This window comes from Phasianus colchicus, chromosome Z, assembly GCF_987193195.1.
Source record: "Phasianus colchicus chromosome Z, bPhaCol1.hap1.1, whole genome shotgun sequence".
NCBI classification, from domain to species: Eukaryota; Metazoa; Chordata; class Aves; order Galliformes; family Phasianidae; genus Phasianus; species Phasianus colchicus.
In genome coordinates, this window is record NC_143476.1 from 91,360,078 (window position 1) to 91,382,440 (window position 22,363).

At 40.4% G+C, this 22,363-nt stretch overlaps 1 protein-coding gene across 1 annotated transcript in view; it reads left to right on the top strand.

Moving 5' to 3' along the window:
- Positions 1-20,765, top strand: part of ALPK2 (alpha kinase 2) — a 43,407-nt gene extending 22,642 nt beyond the window's left edge. Inside the window, exons 5-12 of the mRNA XM_031609219.2 lie at positions 2,304-2,451; positions 5,017-5,144; positions 5,236-5,271; positions 7,014-7,288; positions 7,391-7,479; positions 11,923-12,140; positions 14,762-14,810; positions 20,137-20,765. Of these exons, the coding sequence (XP_031465079.2) occupies positions 2,304-2,451; positions 5,017-5,144; positions 5,236-5,271; positions 7,014-7,288; positions 7,391-7,479; positions 11,923-12,140; positions 14,762-14,810; positions 20,137-20,371 (1,178 nt within the window). The 3' untranslated portion in view covers positions 20,372-20,765. The remainder of the gene's footprint in view (positions 1-2,303; positions 2,452-5,016; positions 5,145-5,235; positions 5,272-7,013; positions 7,289-7,390; positions 7,480-11,922; positions 12,141-14,761; positions 14,811-20,136) is intronic.
- Positions 20,766-22,363: the final 1,598 nt, after the last annotated feature.

Below are 22,363 nucleotides of genomic sequence, written 5' to 3' on the forward strand. Positions count from 1 at the left end.
CCTAGCTTTTCCAGGTGTCTAAGCCTGGACTTGAAGAATGTTTTAAACATTTAGCTTTTCATTGTTCAGCTGGATTTTCTTCTGCTTCTGACCTGCTGCAGTCCAGACTGAAGTCAATGTGTGTTTATACTTCAGAGTGTCTGCATGGACCTTTTCCCAGCATTATGGGGAGGCTGGTATGGTTAGCATGGTATTCACTGAGGACGTTCTCTTTTGTATTATTTTCACCTCTAGGAGAAATTGCTCTGTGGCCAGGGCAGGAAAACTGGAGCCTTTCGTTCTATTTCCAGTGCTGTCACATACTCTCTGCGCCATTTCAGCCCTGATTCATGAAGGTTCTTAGGCCTAAGGACTTAAGTGGTTACAAGGCAAACATAGCAGTGAATCCCAGGTGCCTGACCCCTCGGGTCGGATTCAGCATTCCTTGGGCATTAGTGGGGGAAAGTTAGGCTGCTGGCATGGGATTCCTGAGAGAGAAGTGTCATGCCAGCTCATTCAGCGTGCAGCAGAATTAACACGGCTGGAAACATGACACCCAGCATGTTGCATCCCTTACGTCTGGCAGGGATGTCTCACTTGAGTGCAGGGATGTGTCATGATTCCCAAACCTCTCCCTAAGCGTATGTCCATTCCCTCTTATAACAAAAATAAGCAAAACCCATTTCTTAACTTCTTTTCTCAAGGCGAAGGGTGACTCTCCCCATCTTTCTCAGGCTTTGTGATCAGCACCATTGCCCAGGCCACATCATGCAGGCCCCAGCTTACACCCCGAGCCCTGGTTTCCTGATGCCACCAGCTGTCCTGTGAGCCAGCGATGTACCTGAGCAGGGAACTGAGCCATCAGGCCCTCCCCTGAGCTGGGCAGGATACTCTCCTTCTGGAACCTCAATAAGCCATTGATTTTCTCTGCACATCTTTGGTTCATCTTTGGTAAAAGAACCATGTCCTGTGACTAGAAAGTAGGGACTGGAAAGCAAATGGGATTCAGAGCTCCATCAGAAGAGGGGTGGCCAGCAGGGACAGGGAGGTGATTGTCCCCCTCTACTCTGCTCTTGTGAGGCCCCATCTGCAGTGCTGTGTCCAGGTCTGGAGCACCCAGTACAAGAAAGACAGGGAGCTGTTGGAGAGGGTCCAGAGGAGCCACAAAGATGATCAGGGGACTGGAGCACCTCCACTACAAAGACAGGCTGAGGGAGCTGGGCTTGTTCAGCCTGGAGAAAAGAAGGCTGCAGGGTGAGCTCATTGCAGCCTTCAGTACCTACAGGGAGCCTACAAACAGGAAGGGAATTAGCTCTTTGAAAGGGTGGATAACTGCAGGACAAGGGGAAATGGTTTGAAGTTGAGGGAGGGAAGATATAGGTTGGATGTCAGGGGGAAGTTGTTTGCTGTGAGAGCAGTGAGGTGCTGGAACAGCTGCCCAAAGAGGCTGTGGATGCCCCGTCCATCCCTGGAGGTGTTCAAGGCCAGGTTGGATGGGGCCCTGGGCAGCCTGGTCTGGTATGAAATGTGGAGGTTGGCTCTGCATGTGGGAGCGGGTTGGAGCTTTATGATCCTTGAAGTCCCTTCCAATCCAGGCCATTCTGTGATTCAGTAACTTGCTTTAGATGCAGAAAATGAATTATTTGGAGAAGGAAATAAAGGCCACTGCCATTGCCAAGTGCCTTTGCTATTGGTGGAGCCAATATCTAACCACTGTGTGTGTGGGTTCCTCCCTCCAGCTGTGTTTAAAGGAAATGGGACCATCACTGTACCTTACAATAAAGCCCAATCCTGGCAGTGAGGATTAGGTGTGTTACAAGAGCACCCTGCAGACTGGGTGCTTCATGGGACTTGGAGTCGTTTCTCTCAAAGTCTGTGAGTGGGTTAAAAAATGCACCAGTAACATGTATTCAGCTAGCGTGAATTCTAATGATGTAACCCTATGGTGTGCTGGACCTTTGTGGTGTCTCTTCTTGTACCAACAAAACTAGCTGCCCATTCAGTCAGTGAGAATGTGTTCTGAGTAAGAAGTGATTTTATGTTGTTACCCTTTCAGAATAGAACTTCCCTTGTTTTTATTCCATAAATTCAGAATGTCTTGGCATTGAAAACATTTCCATTGACTGTGGGGGCACTGAATTAGTCTTTTAAAACCTCTGTATTTTAAAGCCTTGGGTTTCTGCATCATAAAAAAAAAATGTGGTTCTTTACCAGTATTGTTGAATTCATGTTATTAGTGTGTGCAAAACATTCTGGAATTCCCTTAAAATGCCAAAACACTCTAATGATCTTCCAATCCTAAACTACAACTCTTCTTTTTCAAGCTCCCAAGCTGCTGAAGAAAATCCAAGCGGAGCTGTTCCCTGACTGCTCTGGAAATATTAAGCTGTGCTGTCAGTTTGGAGATATTCATGGAGACTCCACCATTACATGGACTAAAGACTCCAAGTTACTAGCTCAGCTGCAGAGAAAGTAAGTGAATGTTTTTGTCAGGCTGACAGTTTCTGAATAGCTGCTGTGAAGATACTGTATTTGCCAGTGATTGACTCTTTAATAACAGCATCAGTGTTATTGGTGAAAAATATATATTAAACAGAGTCATTAAAAAGCTTATCTTCACACAGTGCATTAATTTGTTCTAGTTTGCATTCCATCACTCGCAATTCCTCTCAGCTCATTCATAACCAGTCTCCTCGAACTTTCAAGTGCAGTAAAAGATCATATGAAGTTTCAGTCTCAGCACCCAGGCCAAGCGATATAAACACGCCTGGTTAATGTGGCAGGCTGGCTGTCCTTGTGTGTTGGAAATGAACTGCTGAAACAACTAACATGCAGTGTAGAGCTTGAAGTGATCACTCCTTTGAGCTTCATATTCTGTATCAAATGGAGCTCGAAGCTGATTGGACTAAAAGACGGAGTTGTATTTCAGGAAAATGATCTCTTCCATCAGCGCAGCCAGTTAACTTGACACCAAGTGACTAGAGGCAGTGCAGCGAGAAGTGTGGAAAATAAAAGCCTCTTGAGGTCTTTATCAGGATCCAGCATGTCCTAAAACCACGTTTTTATGAAATAAGTTTTTTTCCCCACTGTGCAGTAAATTTTTTGTAAAACATAGTTCTTGAAATCCGTTTGTGTTTCAAAAAATCAAAATCAACATTACTCAAGGCAAAAAAAGGAAAGATGTTTCCATCAGAAGGCATGATTCTGCTAAATCTAGAATTTTTATAGGAAAGCATCTGCTAAGATACTATTTTAAGTGGAGAGCAAATATGAATTGTTGAGACTTCCCATGTCATTCTGATCCTTGTCATTTTACCTACACTGATTTTGATTACCATGTTATCATATTGGTTGTGGATATTACCATATAATATTATCTGCTAAGTAATTTTGCTGTGTTTTAATGAAGAAACAGTGCAATGATGAAGAATGTATTAGTTTTGCATTGTTAAATGAGATATGTGATAACAAATCAGAAGAGACTCCTAGTTACCATTTTTATTTCAAAATGTTCAGTAAAGTTCTGTGGAAGTCTGCTTTAGTCAAAGCTGAAATGCAAGCAGCAGTTCTGATAGCTTTGTTTGAACCCAAGCACTGTTTGTTCCATTGGAAATATACATAAATACATGATATGGATCATGTATATCTTAACTTTTTCTATCAATAGGAAGTAATTGCAAGAAATTACACAATAAATCATTAAAATTTTGTTATCTGTCAATACATTGGAAAATGTATTGAAAAATACATATTGACAGTGACATTAATATATGCTAAGTCAGTTCATTTAGAAACTAGTGTTGGGTAAAATTAGTTCCCCAGGGTTCCAAAGTATCATGAAACTTAATGCTGGCAAAATACACACAAAACTGTGCACACCTTCACTAATTCACTTCACAGAAGCCTTAAAACACAGTAGCCCAGTCTCCATAATCCCCGTGTGGATTGTCTGGGATTGCTGAGAAGCACTTCCATGGACATCCAGTGTGGTCCATTTGAAGATCTTTGTGGTTTAAAAGGAAGAGCATTGCACTTAGACATAGCACTGTTTCTCTGTGGTTTTACCTCTTACAGAGTTAGCTTGCCTCTGTAAATACTGCAGCTGTACTCCTGTGCCACTGCACCCCCTCCAAAAACATTTGCTGGTGGTCCCTCACTCAAGTTGCATAAACAGATGTCAGACAGCAAATATCTAGCTCAAAAAATGAAAGCAAAAGAGTGGGAAATACTGAGTGAGGAATTACAAAGATGGAATGGGGAGGGGCACAGGAGAAAAGAGAATACAAAGCAAAAATTGGGCATTATTGGAAAAATGGGGGAAAATCTGTAAACGAAGGGAGAATAGGCAAAGTATTTCTAAAACTGACGCCAGCTGCAAACAAGAAAATAAAAATTTTTGAGCACATTGGCTCCAAAGTGCAGCAGAGTAATAAATACATTCCTTAATTAAACCTGTTCTTAACTAACCTGGATTGAATTCAGTCGGCAAGTTTTAATACTCATTTCTGCACAAGATATATTGATGTATATGCCGAAACTTAGTCATATGGTAGCTAAACTGAAACTTTGCTAACTAGTGCAAAGCCACGATTAGGCTTGGTTTTTAGTCAGCACAACACCTATTGCTTCCAGTCGCATCAGAAAGTGCTCCCTGCCACTGCTGAGTGTTTCCAAATATTCCAATGCACAGTTTTCCAAATATTGTATGTATCAACAGGAAGATGTCCTTTATATTTTCTTGTAGCACCATTATAATTCATACACATGCCATAATATGAATGGGACTATTATATTAATATGTGATTTAATTCTTTGTATACAGATTTGGTTGAGCTATGTTTATCTCAGGATGTAGTAGGAAAATCTATTGTGAAGCACTTCTTAATAGAATGAAAGAGGCTGAAATAAATAAAATATTTTGTCTACTTGCACCTGTTTTGAATAAGTCTTTATGGTATAGACAGAAATTTCAGGGACAGATACATGGAAATATCTTCTAGAAATACTCACATGAAAAATGAACATATTCTGTTCCAGTGCCCAGGATGATTCTCCTGTCTCTTTGGCAATAGCTAAAGCCAGTAACAAAGACCAAGGAATGTATTATTGCTGCTTGAGTAACGTATACGGAAGGGCGACTGCTGAGTTTAATCTGACTTCTGAAGGTAAATGCTAGTTTATAATTCATTTAGTAATAACGACAATGACAGCTTCCATTCATATTTTTTGAAAGGCTCTTTCTTTGTTTCTTTGTAGTCCTGGAACATCTCTCAAATTTTCAGAACTTTGAAGGTAAGTATACACATCTGGTGAATTGTGTGATTAAATCTTTGTTCCTTCTTACTTCCAAATAGAAAAAAAAAAGGATGAAAAAATTATAACCAAAATAATTAGCAGAATTTTCATCCAAGATGTGTAGGCGATTTTGAGGTGCACACTATTCTCAAATCTTTTGAGCCCATTCAGTCAAACTGGGCTTATTGTTGCTTATTATTATCTAAGAATTTACGAAGTTACTAAGAAGCTGCATTGTCTTAGTGAATTTGGCCCAAGATATAGAGTGAACTCTAAGGAACATTTCAGACTTGGAACCCTCTGAATAAGGAAATGAATAGCCTTGCTAAGACAGTTGTAGTGAACTGTAGTTGGTTAGCAAATAGCTGGAGTGCAGTAGTGTAATCAGTTTCAGCTGAGTCAGCTAATTTGGTCTATATCATAATTTTGGTTTTTATCTCTCATCCATTTATAGGATTGTATCACAGTTCAGGTTGGAGGAACGCCAGGGGGTCATCTTCTGTTCAAAGCAGAGTTAGGTATGGGGTGAGACCAGGCTTCTTATGGCTTCATCCAGTGAGGTCTTATTATTTTGGGTAATTATGTGAATACAGCTGTTTAGAACTTGGGCTTGAATTCTGTTGAGGAAAGTGCATTTATGAAGGTACAGGGCACTGTGTAAATTGGTAAGCCTATGCATGATACTGTCATTGGTGAAAGTTCATTGGAGATCTGAGGAATACTCAGAATTCAGATCTGTGGTTGGATTTTTAGTTTCTTTAGATGATGCATAGCTTTGGGCTTCAGCTGTAGTATATGATCCCTTTACATTTTCAGGCTGAAATGCAATGATCAAAACACGTCTAAGATTCTATAGGTCTGCAGACAGTCTGACAGAGACATTTTAAGAGTCATCCCACAGTAAACTATGGGAAGCCCATGTTTTGCTAGATATCTTTCCTTTTTTTTGTACTCAACTTTGCTATATCATCAAGAATAAATTACACTTGAATTCGTGGGAGTTTTGTTGATGAAATACCTTCATATAGGATAGAATGGTTTGTGCAGGTGGTCAGGGTATGCACCATGACAGTCTGTTCAGTTGAACTTGTCTGTGTAACTCGTCACTAATGTGATGTACTAGCACTTCACATTTAGTAAACAGTGAAACAGCATTGCATCACGGGACACAACACTGAGTACACAGACACATAGATGCACACAGTGTACAGAAAGCTGTTTTGGCAGAAAAACTATTTGAACAAGTGGTCTTTGCAAGGCACCTGCTGTGTAACTTTACTCCAAGAAACAGGCAGGCATTATGATTTGGAATGCTTTCCCCATATGTTATCTTGTGTTTAATCACACTCGGCATATGTCTTGCTGTGCTGCAACTAAAAATAAGCAGTGCATTGTAAATTGGTTTATCATTCCTGAACATGCTGTACTGGTAAAGAAGTTCATTCAGCTAATTGTCTGGTTTTTTTTGGTTTTTTTTTTGTTTGTTTTTTTTTGTAATTTTTTCTTGAAGAATAAAATAAAACATCTAGTTCCTTGTTAAAATAAAGACAGGACTTCTTGTGAAGCAGAACTGTTTTTTAAAGGAGAGGGGACCCAGGCCCATAATAATGCAAATGGGGCCACTGTTTAAAGAGCCTCCTCTTTAAACCTCTGCAGAGAAAAGCATTCATCCTCCCATGTCCACCCCTTTCCCTGTGACTGCAGAAAGATGTGCAGAACAAAGTGGCATTGTGTTTCAGGTGTGGAAGAAATTGAATTCATGCAACTCATGTTCAGAGAAGATTTCATCTGTGACAGCTATTTTGGTGGGAACCTTCATGGAATATTAGCTACAGAAGAGCTTCACTTTGGTGAAGGCATGCACAGGAAAGCCTTCCGAAGTAAAGTGATGCAAGGCCTTGTGCCAGTTTTCAGTCCTGGACACCCTTGTGTTCTCAAAGTGCACAATGCTATCACATATGGGACCAAGAGTAAGGATGATCTAGTTCAAAGGAACTACAAACTAGCACTGCAGGTAAGGTTTCCCAGACCTTTGCAAGTGAAAATTGTGGAGAAAACCTGTCTGGGAAATACTTAAACAGCTGACCTGTCGAATGTTTTGCATAATATTCCTTAGGAATGCTACGTCCAAAATACTGCAAGAGAGTATGCGAAGATATATGCAGCTGAAGCTGAACCTTTGGAAGGCTTTGGAGAAGCACCAGAGTGAGTACCATACATACACACATATATAGATATTATGGTTTAACCAAGCAGCAGCTGAGTGCTGCACAGATATTTGCTTACTCCCAGTGGGAATGGGGAGAGTGAATTGAGAAAAAAAAAGTAGAACTTGAAGATTATTAAGATGGAATAATTATATGTGTGTGTGTATATATATAAACATAAATATATATATATATTTATGTACAAAATAAGTGGTGTACAAAACAATTGCTCACCATCCATCAAACAGAGCCCACGCAGTCTCCAAGCAGCAGCTGCTCCCCTGTTTTATGTTTTTTTTTCTCACATATATCATATGGTTTGGAATCCCTTTGTCCAGTTTAGATCAACTGTCCTGATTCTGTCTCCTCCCAGCTTCCTCTGTTCCCCCAGTCACAGAATCACAGAATCACAGTCCCTCCCTCTCAAGACGGTATGAGAAGCTGAAAGGTCCTTGTCTCTGTGCAACCCTGCTCAGACACAACTAAAATATCAGTGTGTTATCAACAGCATTTTCCCCCTAAAGCCAAAACATAGCATCATACCAGACACTATGAGAAAAAGTCAGCTCTGTCCTAGCTGAAACCAGGACAATTGACCTGTGTGTGCCACACCTTCCCACTGTCTGCTGAGTGTGATTTCTAAAGAAGAAAGGGAATAGTTTCTTTCATATCAGAAATTTTTGATTTCCCCAGTATGTGTCCATCAATCTAACAACTCAGTACATAGTCATCTCTGCTGCTGAAGCAGGGAGATGACACCTTGTAGATTTGGCAATAGATCTTATCTGAAAGATTTGCTGTTCCAGTCTCAAGCTACTATGTGGGGTTGAGTTTGCAATGGATGGTTGAAATTCCATCTGCCTTGCTTATACTTGCTTGACAGCAGGCAAAACCTCCATCTCCTTTTAGACAATCCAAGATTTTCTCCTGTGCATTGATTTACTGAAAAAAAAAAAAATAAAATAGAGCTGTGTTTCAGCAGCATCCACAAAATATTCAAGTTGGTTGGCCTGATGGTCCTATCCACAGACAAGACATAAAACATTTTAATGCCCTGACTCAAACTGCAAAAAGCTAAGCCTTGCTAATCAAGTATAGCGTGTGGTTTAGTACTGCACCATATCTCCCCCTCTTTACTAATTAGCAGAATTTATATTCACGTCATCCACAGTGGCAGCCATTTCATGCTGCACCAGAAGGGAACAGGAAGGCTGGACCAAGTCCATCTGAGTACTTCATGTACAGTACACATGCTCAACATGGCTGCATTATTTTATTTGTAGCTCTTAGATTAAACTGTCAGTGCAGTGAAGTGGCAGTGGGTTAGGTCAGGAAAAAAAGAACAGACCAGAGAAAAAAATGAAGCTGTTATGTAAGGATTATAAAGGAAGCTATACTGTCAAAATGATGTTTCACAGGGCATTTTTTTTTTTTTTGTAATTATGCATAAAGTATGGACAAATACATTATCACTGCAACTGCTTCTACACAGATACAAAGGCTTCTCCAAATAAATAATTTCAGCTCTACCTAAAAAGCGACCTCTAGAAAGGTTCCTCAAAGCAACGTTTTCAGCATTAGAAAAAGCAGTGGAAATAGCAGTGAAATCTTTCAGGAGAAACATTTGTGTTAATCAGCCTCGTTTTTGGAAATACATTGTTCTTTATAAAATTTCTGTTCAAGAGATTTCTGTAGATGTGGGAGATAATTTTAATATGAGAGAAAAAACGTACTCTACAAAACCTAGAAGTCTGGCACAAATAGTAGGCACATGTAAGGTACAGATCTGGTTGTTTTATTCTAAATAATTGGTTAAAAGACATCAGCTGGAGAGAAAAGAGGTAATGTGCACATAGTTGTTTTGCTTTTCCATTCCTTTCAAAACGCCAAGGCTTGATCTTATTTTCTAGCCAACCCTTGTCAAAAATTGTATTTAAAGGAATATTTTATAAGAAAAATAGAACAAAAGAGAAGTCATCTTCATTCTCCAGAGTTGTCTTTACAGTTAAAACTTTAATCTATTCATGCACATTTAACTATAATAGAAAAATGAGAGAAGAACAGAGAAAGCTCTGCCCTATAATAATCAGTGGACTGGCATCTAGACACTTGCAAAGGGGCAGGATGGAAAGAGAGAGAAGAGATTCTGTGGTCTTAAAGTTACTTTACAGTGGAGTTCTACTAGCACTTCTATTATGTGTGACCTATTTCATTTCCTTTCAAAGTTCAGTAATATGAAACTACTCAGAGCCTTCTGTGCTTGACTGTGGCCTAGGACTAGGAGACTTACACAGGAGTACTCTGTTTATATATGGTTCTACGACCCATGATTGATTCTTTTAGCACTCCTTTCGGTGTACATAGAGCACCTCCATGCATTCATAACCCTGACATTTTCACCACCTAGTAGAAGTATGTCTGGAGGTAAATATACCACTCCTCTGGAAATGTTTATCTATGAGATAAGGCTGTTTGTAAGAAAGCAATTAACTGGAAACCTGTTTTTGTAAAAGTAGTGACAGTCATTTCCACCATTTGTTCTGAGACTGTGTCAGGAGTTCTAGTGAACTAGCTGAAAAACATGGTGATGTTCCATGACAAACTTCAGCTGAATGGCTTTCCAAAATTATCAAAGCAGTATTTAATTCCACAGATGTGATTTTTTGCTTGCCTCTAAGATTTCAGTTTTGGAGATTTATACTGCAATATCAGGAAACTGCCTAATACTGAGCTATCCCAGCACAAACAAAAGTAGACAATCTGTGAAGGAGCATACTGCTTTCCAGATAGCAAGAGCTCTGCTAACCAAGTATCATAAGCTCATGGAATCAAAAATTTCCTGGGTTGGAAGGCCCAGGCCCACTCCTACCGTGGACTAATTGCCCCCTACCAAATCAGTATGCCCAGGGCCCCATTCAGCCTCAACTTGAGTCCCTCCAGGGATGGAGTACCCACACTTCTCTGAGCATCAGTGCCAGGGCTCACTGCTCTTTGAGTGAAGAATTTTTCCTCCTGACATAAATGTCTCCTCTTTTTGTTTAAAATTGTTCCTCCTTGTTCTATCACTATCTGCCTGTTTGAAAGTTGCTCTCCTTCCTCTTTATTAAAAGCTCCTTTTAAGTTCTGGAAGGCTGCAGTGAGGTCTCCCCAGAGCCTCCTCTTCTCCAAGCTAAACAAACTCAACTCCCTCAACCTTTTCAACCCCTCAACCTCTCCCTTCATAGGAGAGCTGTTTCAGTCCTCTGAACATTTTCATGGTCCTTCTCTGGACCCACTCCAACAGCTCTGCATCCCTTTTGTACTGGGGGCACCAGGCCTGGACACAGTACTCCAAATATGGCCTCACAAGGGCAGAGTAGAGGGGGACAATCCCCACCTGGGATTTGAGTATGGTGTCCAGTTCTGGACTCCCTAGTACAAAAAAGACAGGGATCTCCTGGAAAGAGTCTGGCAGAGGGCCATGGAGATGATAAAGGGCCTGGAGTATCTCTCCTATGAGGAAAGGCTGGGTGACCTGGCTGAGAAAAGAGAAAGAGCTTTGAGAAAAGAAGATTGAGAGGGAATCTTATTAATGTTTGTAAATATAAGTATAGGAGTCAAAGGGACATGGCCAACCTCTTTTCAATGTACTGTGAGGACAAGATGGGGAAAATTGCCTTAAACTGTGGGAAGTTCCACAGCAATATGCAAAGAACTGCTTCATGGTGAGGGTGATGGAGCACTGGCACAGGCTGCCCAGGGAGGTTGTGGATTCTCCTTCTGTGGAAATGTTCAAGACCTGTCTGGACACCTACCTGTGCAGCCTGCTGCAGGGAGCCTGCGTGGAAGGGGGCTTGAACTCGATGATCTCTGGAAGTCCCTTCCAACCCCTACAATTCCATGATTCTGTGATTCATCCTGCCCGCCGCCTCCCCTCTGTTGACGCAGCCCAGGATACTGTTGGCCTTCCAGGCTGCAAATTCACATGCCTGGCTCATGTCCAGCTTTTTGCTCATCAGAACCCCAAAGTCCTCTCAAGCCTGTCCAGGTCTCTGTAGATGGCATCCCTTCCTTTTGCTGTATCAACTGCACCAATCAGCTTGGTGTCAACAGCAAGCTTGGTAGGGATACACGATACCACTATCTATCTCATTGATAAAGATGTTAAAAAACACCCATCTTAAGATGGACCCTGGGGGACACCACTCATCACTCCCTCTGCCTGGACACAGAGCCACTGACCACAGCCCTCTGGCTGTGACCATTCAACCAATTCCTTTTCCACTGAATATTCCACCCTTCAAATCTATATCTATCCAGTTTAGACCTGAATCTTATCCAGATCTCTCCTGTCTTGGTAGCTGTTCCTTCACCCTCCGTGATCATGGCTAATTTGTTTGTCTTACTCTTCCATTGACTGAGCTCAGTGTATTTTATTATTTTTTTTATCCCTTGATTTCAGGATCATTCCTATTTTTCTTGTTCATCGTCCTGCTAATAACATCCCCTATGCAACAGTGGAGGAGGAGCTGATTGGGGAGTTTGTGAAATACTCCGTCAAGGATGGCAAGGAGATCAATTTCCTGAGGAGAGACTCAGAGGCTGGCCAGAAGTGTTGCACCTTCCAGCACTGGGTGTATGAGAAAACCAATGGGAACTTGCTTGTCACTGACCTGCAAGGTGAGTTATCTGAGCAGGGCAATAAAATGATTATATTCATAGTCAAACTGCATAGATGCTGAATTTCCAGGGACCAACTTCTGAGTGATATTCCTGCATTTTACGGCTCCTTCTGTAACCAGGCAATGGGCAAAGCCTTCTCCAGACTGGGGACAGTACCCTGGCCTATAACTGGTGATGTAATCAGAGCATCTCTACATGTAGGTGTGGTCACTGAGCTGGTTTTGCTTGGGAGACAGGACTACACTACAGGGGCACCTTACATGGGTTGTATGCAGAAGCAGTATTCCCATGTTCATTTGGTTCATCTTGTGCTCAGCTGACAAATCTGTTTTTTGCTACTTAGAGTGTATGTACAGTTTGAGTCTGTTTGTTTGGCAACCCTGGACCATGCTTCCTGGAGTTGTATATGCATGCTATTGCTCTGTTTCCCATGCTGGGATCTCTTATACTCTTAAATCACCTACAAACAGGGATTATGAAAAAATCTTAAGTACTCTCTCAGCCCTTATTATCCTAATTTGTGCCTTACTGGAGAATTTGTCTGCTACTCTGTTAACTTCCTGTCCTTTATCATGTTACTACTTGAATCATGTAGTAGCAAGAGGCTAGAAGCAATGCTCAAGTCTGGATCTGTTATGCAAACGGAAAAGTCTCATACCTCGAATTTTCAGTGAATGTATTTATGTAATAGCTGCCACAGTAAAAAGACAGCACTGTGTATGAGCACAGAGGCATTGCAGCAATGCAACCACATAACAAAAACTACAAGACTAATTTCATGGAACCATCCCTGAAATTTAAAAACATATTGATATACAAAATGTTCTACTATTCTTAAAACTTCAGTTTCAATTATTATAGTGCCTAATAGAAAAATTAGAAAAGGGGACATTGAAAGTATTTTTACTGAGATCTTTTTCAGTATCGTATAGGCACTGAGATTTACTCTTTGCAAGAGCCTTTGGCAAAGTAAGAGGAAGAGTAATACAAATATAGAATTTTTTCAGACAGTGCAGATAATATGTGTTCTTTTCATACAGTGTCTCTTGCAGGTCAGAATAAAAGACACGAGAGAGTGAGCTAGGATATCTTCTCTTCTAGCTTCTTTTGAGTGCACTGTACTTACTTGTGTGTGTGTTACCCTAGAGAACAGAGAAATCACGTGCATGATTCCCTACTGTGTTAGCAGCAGCAAAAATGTACTGTGCACTACTGTGACATTTATCAAATCAGCAGAGAAAGGGAATTTTAACCTAAATTATAATCCTGTAAACAACAGTTTGGAAAAGAAAAAAAAAATCCTACACCCTTATTAGAGAGTTGTCCTTCCACACGTCCTTTCAGTAAATCAGAACACTCAAAATGAGTCATTTGATTTATGATGCCATCTCCCATTTGTTAACGAAATGCCTTTAGAATTAAAGATTTTGGGTTTTAATAACATCCTATTAGTGCACTTTTCTTATATTTAAATACTTACTGTCTGCTCCTCACTCAGGTCCTGACTAGGCTTGAAAAAACAGACTTCTTCTTCTTCAAAAAAAAAAAGAATGGAGAAGAAATATGCTGTGCACAGAGACTTAGCAGCCCTTATTGTGAGACTGTGCACAACGTAACGTGTGCATATGTATTTGAAACAGAGAAAGGCAGGCCCTTGCTAAAGGACAACAAAGAAAGCTGGAATCTTAAAACTTTTCCCATACTGTCAAATGTGAGAGGACAGGAAATTCAGGAATATCTAAACAAGATGACTCCTCAAATAATTAAAAGGGAAAACAAATTAAAAGGAACAAAGTCTTAGTCTGAGGGAAGCAAAACAGCAGAAATGGTATCCGAACCTTTTGCAGGATTATTGCAACAAAGGATAATACACCTGCGGTTGCTGAAGAGAAACAACCTGTTCTCTGGCCATCTTGTCATTCTAGTAATTGGTTGCATTTTTTTCAGGCATAGCAGTAAAGATTTCTAGGAGTATTCTACAACAAAAACCCCATCGTTTTCCTGTACAGTAAAAATGCATACTACAGAAGTGGATTCTGTCTATAAACAAGTCAAGCGACATATTAAGGGAAAAAAATGAGGTTTCAAGAATACTGAAGGATAACGGGATTTTGTCTCGCTCACTCGACAGGTGAAAACAAGACAGCCTGATCAGATTGATCAGCAAAGCAGATGAGATATTCTTAGTGATAAACGTTGTGGCATAAGCTTGCAAAGCACCAAAACCACAAATCCAAAAATAAACATAGCCACCTCACAGCATGTGCACAAGGAAAGATTTTGGGTATTTCTTAAAGTACAGTCATGAAAGTGTATTCCCTCTGCCAGTGACTATCCAGCTCAGGAAACGTGTTATGCTCTCTTTACCACTTTGCTGCCTGTAAATTACTGCAATGAGATTGACATTTAGAAATACCTAGTGCTACAGAGCATAAGCATCCTATTTTTAATCATTGTACTTTAAAATGTTTTTAAAAAAAGGTGGCTAATATTTAAAATGAAAAACGTAGACTCAGTAAAGAATATTGAAGGGTTCTATATATGGCTTTCTTGAATCTGAAAATATTCCTCGAAATTCTAATGTAACACAAGCTGTCTGTTTCCTTGATGTCTTGTAGGTGTAGGAATGAAACTAACTGACGTTGGCATAGCAACATTGGCCAAAGGGTGAGTGAAAAACTCCTTCTCAACAGCATGGTTTTGCGTTATGCATCAAACTCTTCACAGTATGAATATTTTGGAAGAAAGTGGAGTGGAATTTATCCTTGCTTTAATTTTGGAATAAAGCATTCCTCATCTGATGCTTTTAACCCCTTTTTGTTCAGGCTTATGGAAATCCTCCCATCAGGGAAACACAGTTGTTTTACTCTAAAGGCATGGATCTACACTGTAGACTGAGCCTGGGCTTTGCTTTATGCCTCCCTTACAATAGACCTACTCACAGTGCTTTTCAGGTGACTTACGAAGAGCCTACTTAACACATTAGCTGGAGGAAAATAGGGCTGAAAAAAGCAGGGCCAGTCTGGGTTATGATGGAAGGCCTTGTTTTTATGCTGTCCAAGGCTTCTGACCACAGAGGAAGTAGTTCTGAATCCAGTGTGCTCTCAGAGCCGGAGCTCCAGTTGGGTTTGCAATCACTAGCACCTCCCCCAGCCAATGCAAATGCAAGTTCTTACCATACCTCATCCTAGGACTAGATCCTGCTGCCTGTAGCTCAGGTGATTCTTCTTTCCTTTAACTCTTTCACTGGAAGAAGAGAGGAAATCTAACACTGGGCTGGAGGTTATAGGGAAGAAGATGCCCTGAGCAGCAGGGTCAAAGTTTGTATTGCCCTATTTTTGCAAGGAATTTAAAGGAATGGTGCTGGGACTGCGTGAAGGAACTCACCTAAAATCCCTCTTGTGGCTAACAAAAGTGCCAGTGCTTTAGAATACATATTTATAAAAGAAGCTTTCATAAAAGATTCTTTTCTCAGTTTGGAGCTCTTCAAGTTAGTTTTTCTGCTTTTAGCCAAACTGAACTGAATATTCTGAGTTGCAAGGAACTCAAAATGATCACTGACTCCATACTAGCAGTGACATTAACTTTTTTTGAGCCTGTATTCTTGTCAGCTGCATGGGTAGAAGGAAGGTGTCTGTTTAGCTTTGTATATACTGCTTATCTGATGAAATGAGGAAGTGTGTTAAGAGATTTGATGGTATCTGTTGGCCTTCTTTCTCAAAGGTAGCAGTACTGAGCTATAACAAAAGATCTTTTCATAACCCTTAAGGAGGCCCATTTGAGAGTATTTTTGCTGTGGCTTCAGACCTTTTGGGAAAATTTAAGCACAGATACAAAGATACAGGCGCAGATATAAAGATACGGGCTTTCAGTGTTCTGATATTTTTCAGCTTCTGATTATATCACAAACAGTGCCATTGATAGAAATAGGCAGCGAAGGCAGCTGTGTAGATCAGCTCTATGATGGAAAGGCAAAGCGAGTGAGGGGGCAGAAGGCAACCAAACACCCTGGTCCTGCTGCTGTCCTCTTCATCTGCACAACTGCTTGAAATGGCAGGCCAGGGGATGCTTGTCCCAGTTCAGAGCACAGCAACATTTATCACTGTGGGGAAAGAATTGTCATCACTGTCTTTCCCATTTTTAAGTCACAATAGGAACACCAAGACTATTCCCTGTTTGCCTGCCTCCCCAAATTGGCCTGTTCTCCAGATCTCCCTCTTGGAAGAAATTGAGATGAAGAGTATAGAGAAACACCCTGGTTGCTGTTTTTCTTATTCAGAGGTCTTTCACTTGAAATATGCTATGTTGTTTTTTCCATGATGCAGTGACATCCAGAGATTTAATGTATCACCTAGTGATTTTCTTTGTATTATCATTTTTAATTCATTATGAAATATTCATTGTTTCAAGCCTTTATTCATAGTGGCTGCAAAAATTTTCATTAGAAAAATATACTTCTTCCAGTATCAATTTCTGTAAGAATGTTCTTTCTAATGTCAGTATATTGTTCTTCCCCATGCAACGCAAATTGGTTTTGTTGTGTGTATTGCCACCATTCTGTTTCCTGGCACCTTACACAGCTTTCTGGGTAACTGCCAGTGACAAGTGCTTTTAAATTCATATTTTCCCTTGAGAAATTGATAGAAGAAATGGTACAGTAAAAACCCCTCACAACATCGTTTAAATTATTTAAAAATTGACCACAGTATGTGCTGGGAAAATCCTTTCAAAACATACATTGTTTCACTCTTTTAGGTGTAGATCCAAGATGAAATCATTTGAAATAGCAGATGAAATGAAGTTGCATCATCCTGTTTTATAACAAAGATCATAAAAATTTTATTTGGGCAACAGTGTTTTCTGGAATCAGAAAATTTATGGAAAGGCCTTCATTGATGTCATCTGGCTCAATATGAGCAATTACTCCTATAAAAACGCATATTGAACTAAGGAAGAGGAAGGTGAAGTGAGAAAATAAATACACAATGCAAGCTGCCATAAGGATCACCTTGGATATGCATAAGGGAGTATCTATTCCCTTAATGAACGATATCTTAAAAATGTTGAATATCAATTTGTTTGACATTTAGCTAAAGATATTGCTAGATAATAAATAATTTCAGATCCTGCATTTTTCTTTAATACTTCTTTCCCAGAAAGGACAGCTTTGCAATAATAACCTGTCATTTGATGTTTTAAGTAAGCCAGCTAGGATGTGGAAAACAAACAAGTACAGAGAATGCATGATTACAAGTTACTGCTGCCTTTGGTAGTGTGCATCCATGCCCATGGAGATCATTTGTGGTGTATGTTGGGGAGAACATACTTAACTATTCGATGACATCATTGTCCAATGCATAGGAGTTGGAACTGGATGATCTGAGGTCCTTTCTAACTCAAATCACTCTATGATTCAGTTATTATATAATTTTCTGAACTAGAATTTAATGTATTATCCAGTTATACTTTTAACTGTATTGTTAGAGAAGACATAAAGCTGATTTTAGTTGTTATTGCCTCTGCAAATTCCCGTAGTTCCCTCAACCATTCTTTGCAGAGATAAGGAACTCATTGATTACAGGCCCTCTGTCTCCAGTTCTCAGCCTGTACCAATTACATGCAAAACAGAAATATTCTTGGGAAACGCTTCTGTGAACCTTAGTGAATGTAAAAACCTCCATATTGTTTCTGCTTGGAAAGGAAATTAAGGACAAGTCTAATTTCGCTCCAACACTGAGCTTGTGATCTGGGGAAAAAAAGAAACTGGGAAAAAAAATCATCCCCTTTCTTGCCCCCATGCTTGTATGAGAATCAAGATGACAAATAATCTGATGTCACGGTACAGACTGGTACTGATGACTTTGCAGAAGCCAGTGTGGCTTCATCAATAATTCATGGTCATTATTTTTCCCCCAGTTTTTCTTGTAAACCAAGCATAATAAACAGCATATACTAAAATTTCCTATGTATGCTCAGCATTACTCATTCATTTATTGTTATTATTATTTTTTGGGGGGGAGGGTCTAAGCTCTTTTTTCAAATCTGATTTCTAAATACGTATTTATGTAACACGTCTTTTTTTTTTCCCCTCTTTCATGTAAGACTGTGGAGAAACTGATGTTTTCAACATTTAAGATCCTTCAAAGTAATTCTCTTATCCTTCCTGTGGTTGTTTTAACCGTAACTGGGAAGCAAAACAACTGGAAGTACAGTTTATCTAATGCAGTGAATTAGCTGCAGTACAGCTTCTGCCAATAGGAGGCAAAGCCTAACTGAAAGCAGAAAAGCATGGAAAGTATTTTTAATGCAGCCACTGGGGTGCACCAGAGTCAGGAAATCTATCCTTTAAGTACAATATTTGGTATGTTCTTTGGCAAATGCAAATAAAAACAGTACAACGCAGTGACTAGCTTTTAAATGCAAGCAGTGAGCTGGTTTAGCAGCTGTGCACAAGTGCCCATGTATTTATCCAAGGATGGTAAACACAAAAATGAAGGAATTGGGAACACAGTAACCTGTATTATGTTGATTAACATCAGCGCTGTTTTCCAGATGTGGATCTGAAAATCTGTCTTCAAGATATTGATTGGTTTGACTTGATCCAACATAGCAATGACAGGGAATGGGGAGTTTAAGCCTGAGAAGAAATTCAGCACTCACTCTTCAGTTTTATGGAGGATTTAGTTTTGACTAGATTTGGAAGACAGAATTCTGTCCTCATTTAATTCATCAGGCACCTAGTCAGTGAATTACAAGAACAAGCTGTACAAAACTGCAGATTAAATTTTTTCAAGGCTTGAAATAGTCAATAGGTTGCTGTTCTTGAAAAGAAAACATGAGAGCAGTACAGCCTGTGGAATTTAGAAGCCATTCGCTAGCACAGACCTTCCCCCTATTACATGTATCACAGGCTGTAACAGCACAAACAGTTTGAATTAAATTACAAATCCTGCCAAATTATAACAGGGCTGCAGTCACTGTGCCTGTGCAGAACAAATGATGCAGTCTGAAAGCACACAAGGAGGGATGTGTGGAAGCAGTGACTGACAAACAGCAAACAGCTGGGAAATCTCGGATGCAAACCTTTGGTTTCACCTGTCTCGTTTTTCTATGGTCTGCCATAGGAGCAGGAGCTGTTTGGAGGCTGCAGAGCCAAGCTGGGCTTGATGATGACTCTCAGCTTCCAAAGTGGACAAGAAGTGTTATCTAGAGTCTGATAAAAAGTTACTCCTTTAAAAAGTAGGTGTAGCTTTTAAAAAGCTGCTGCCTGCTTTGAAAATCTGATGCAGCTTAAACAGCAAGTATCAGAAATGAAGGACAGCAAGCAGTGGCAGGGTCAGGAGAACAGGGATGTATGGGCTCTGTCTTCTGGCTTTCCTAATTGCAAAAGAAGGGAGGAGTAGCAATGGGAAATGGTGGCTTGAGAACTGTGAAGGCTGGACAAGGCTGCTGACTCAAGTAATGCTCTAACATCCTTCTTCCCTGAGAGTCTTGGCTCTTTGAGGTCTTGCAGTCAAGCCTGGCTAAGGGAAGAGCATGGCAGAGAAGTTGTGTTTGAGTTCGGATGAAAACAGCCTCTGGTTCAATTAACACCTCCTTGTGCAATCTTCTCTCATCATGATAGTCAAAACCACTGATTATAGAGAATGATGTGGAATGGATTTCATTTGTATATTTCTGAGAAAAAGTTAGCCAGCAGATAATTATTTTTCCAACTAAATAAAACGACATAGAATAGCCAGAACACAAGCTGCAGACCTGAATCTGTTCAGCCTTTTTCCCTTTTCTGCCACTGCTCATTATCAAGTTTTCTTCACATCTTAATGACTCTGTTTGAATATCTGTTAGTGCCTCTCAAAGTGGTATGAGTGCAAGAGACTTGCTTAGTATGTTCAAGTTGCTTATTTGTCAACAGTCATACTCTGTCTCCCCTGTGCTGAAAATGAGTCTTGAAATCCAATTTGGCTTTGTTTTTTTTTCTTTGTTGCTACAGATACAAAGGTTTTAAAGGCAACTGCTCGATTTCCTTCATTGAACAGTTCAGAGCCCTCCACCAGTGCAATAAGTACTGTGAGATGCTGGGTCTGAAATCTCTCCGATTCACTCATCAAAAACAGAGGAAACCAACACCCATGAAAAGCAAAACTCTACCAAACTCACCAACTATTAAGAAAACAGTGTGCAAGAAGGCAAGAGAGCCCAGAGACTTCACAACTTCAGAGCACTGAGTAGCACTGTCCCATCATGTGAAAACTCCTCCTGGGGATATGTAATAGTGGTAGGCACCAATGTTCTTACAAGAGAATAACATTTGGGGATATTGTTATGAAGTCATCCTAATGCTGATGCCAGCAACAAAGAAAGGAGATGATTCTGTGATGTAGATACCGGAGATTTAACACAAAAGCAAGATTTTGAAGATAAACTCAGCCACCTGCCTGGATTATTTTACAACTGTTCTATGTGCTGGTATCTGTATATTTTGAGTCTTGGCCATTGAATGCACCGAGTCTCCGGAGAACATCTTCCCTTCTGTTTGTGTGTGCATGTGAACCTGTGGTTCAGCTGTAATGTAAACAACAAAATGTTTCAGATGCCACTTAGTAAAAATTTTGCACAGTATTGCCCAGGATGCTTTCTAATTTTTTTTTTTTTCTCTCCCAGATCTTTGCATGTTGTAGTACAACTATATTACTATTTTCATAATGATGTTTTTTCTCACTTACATGTCTTTCAATACAAGAAAAAGCTATTCATGGTTGGACATCTGTCTTCTCCTTCACAAGAAGATTGCTAGGATCTTTAATGTTCTCACAATGTGATGTCATCAGCTTAAAATCTGGCAACGTGTGTGATTGTCCATAGCATCCCATGCTTCCCAAGAAAATTTCCTTGACTCTACAGTTATCCCTGTGGCACAGTACTTTTACACGTGTACCAATCCCATGGTAAGATAGAGGCTCAGAGTCTGCATGTTGTCAAACAGCCAGAATGTGAAATGAGCCATTAGAGATGGAGGTATTTCAATATCTTGCAACATATAGAATAAGTAAGTCAAATGGCTTTTCTGTGTTTAAAGAACATGGGAGGTATCCTGGGACAGTACGTGACTACTAAGGAGTTTTGATTTATTGTTATACCATTTATCCAGTGTACCAGCAAAAGGTAGTGTGCCAAAGATTTGCTGCCAAAGGAGGGAACTATGCTTGTCAGAAACTGCAGCATGTTTTCTGGATGTTGCCAGTTGGAAACCCAACCTACAGTGCCTAGCACCTAGAATAGATAACAATTACCCTTGGTTAAAGCCAACTGAAATTTATAACCTTGCCCTACTGTGGTTCACACAGGTCTCACAGCCCTGAGGCATATCTAAGGGAAGTAGAGAATTGAGTCTTTGCCTTTTTTTTTTTGTTTGTTTCACAGAATCACAGAATTCGGGGGGTTCTAGAGGGGGACCTCTCGATATCATCATCCTTCTCTGGGCAGCCTGTTCTAGTGATCCCCTCTCAGCCCTCTGAACAGTCCCAGGTCTCTCAGCCTTTCGTCATAAGGGAGATGCTCCCCGACACTCTGCACTGGACTCTTCCTAGGAGATCCCTGTCTTTTGAACCAGGGAACCCAGACACAATATTCTGGATGTGGACTCACTAGAGCAGAGTGGAGGGGGAGGACTGCCTCTCTTGACCTTCTGGCCACATTCTTTTTAATGCACACCAGGGTACCACTGGCTTTCTTGGCCACCAGGGCACACTGCTGGCTCACACTGCTATTTCCTTGTTGGCCCATCCTATTTCATGCTTGCTTAGCTGCCTGCTCTGACCTGCATGCAGTTTGTCTTGTTTGTCTGGCAAGTAGGAAGTCTGTGTCAGGAGTATCTTCTTCATGCTGGGTCCTCTCATCAATTCCTTACTGACATTTCTGGGTCTAACAACAACAATAAGCAAACTCCAATGTGCATGTCAGAAATATGTGGGAAATAGTGCTTGATAGACTAGCTGTCTGCCTGTCTCTATATTTCCATGTCAGATCTGTGGGGGGAAAAAAAGGCTGTTAATAATTGCTGTCCTTTGTAGACTGATAATTAGCCACTCTTCCCACCTTACTCCTGCTGTTACAGAACATATAAATATACCCATGTATGCTGTATCACAGAGCATTTGAAAAAATTCTCTTAGACAGAATGAAAGCTGAGAATCAAATCTCAACTTTATACAAGGATC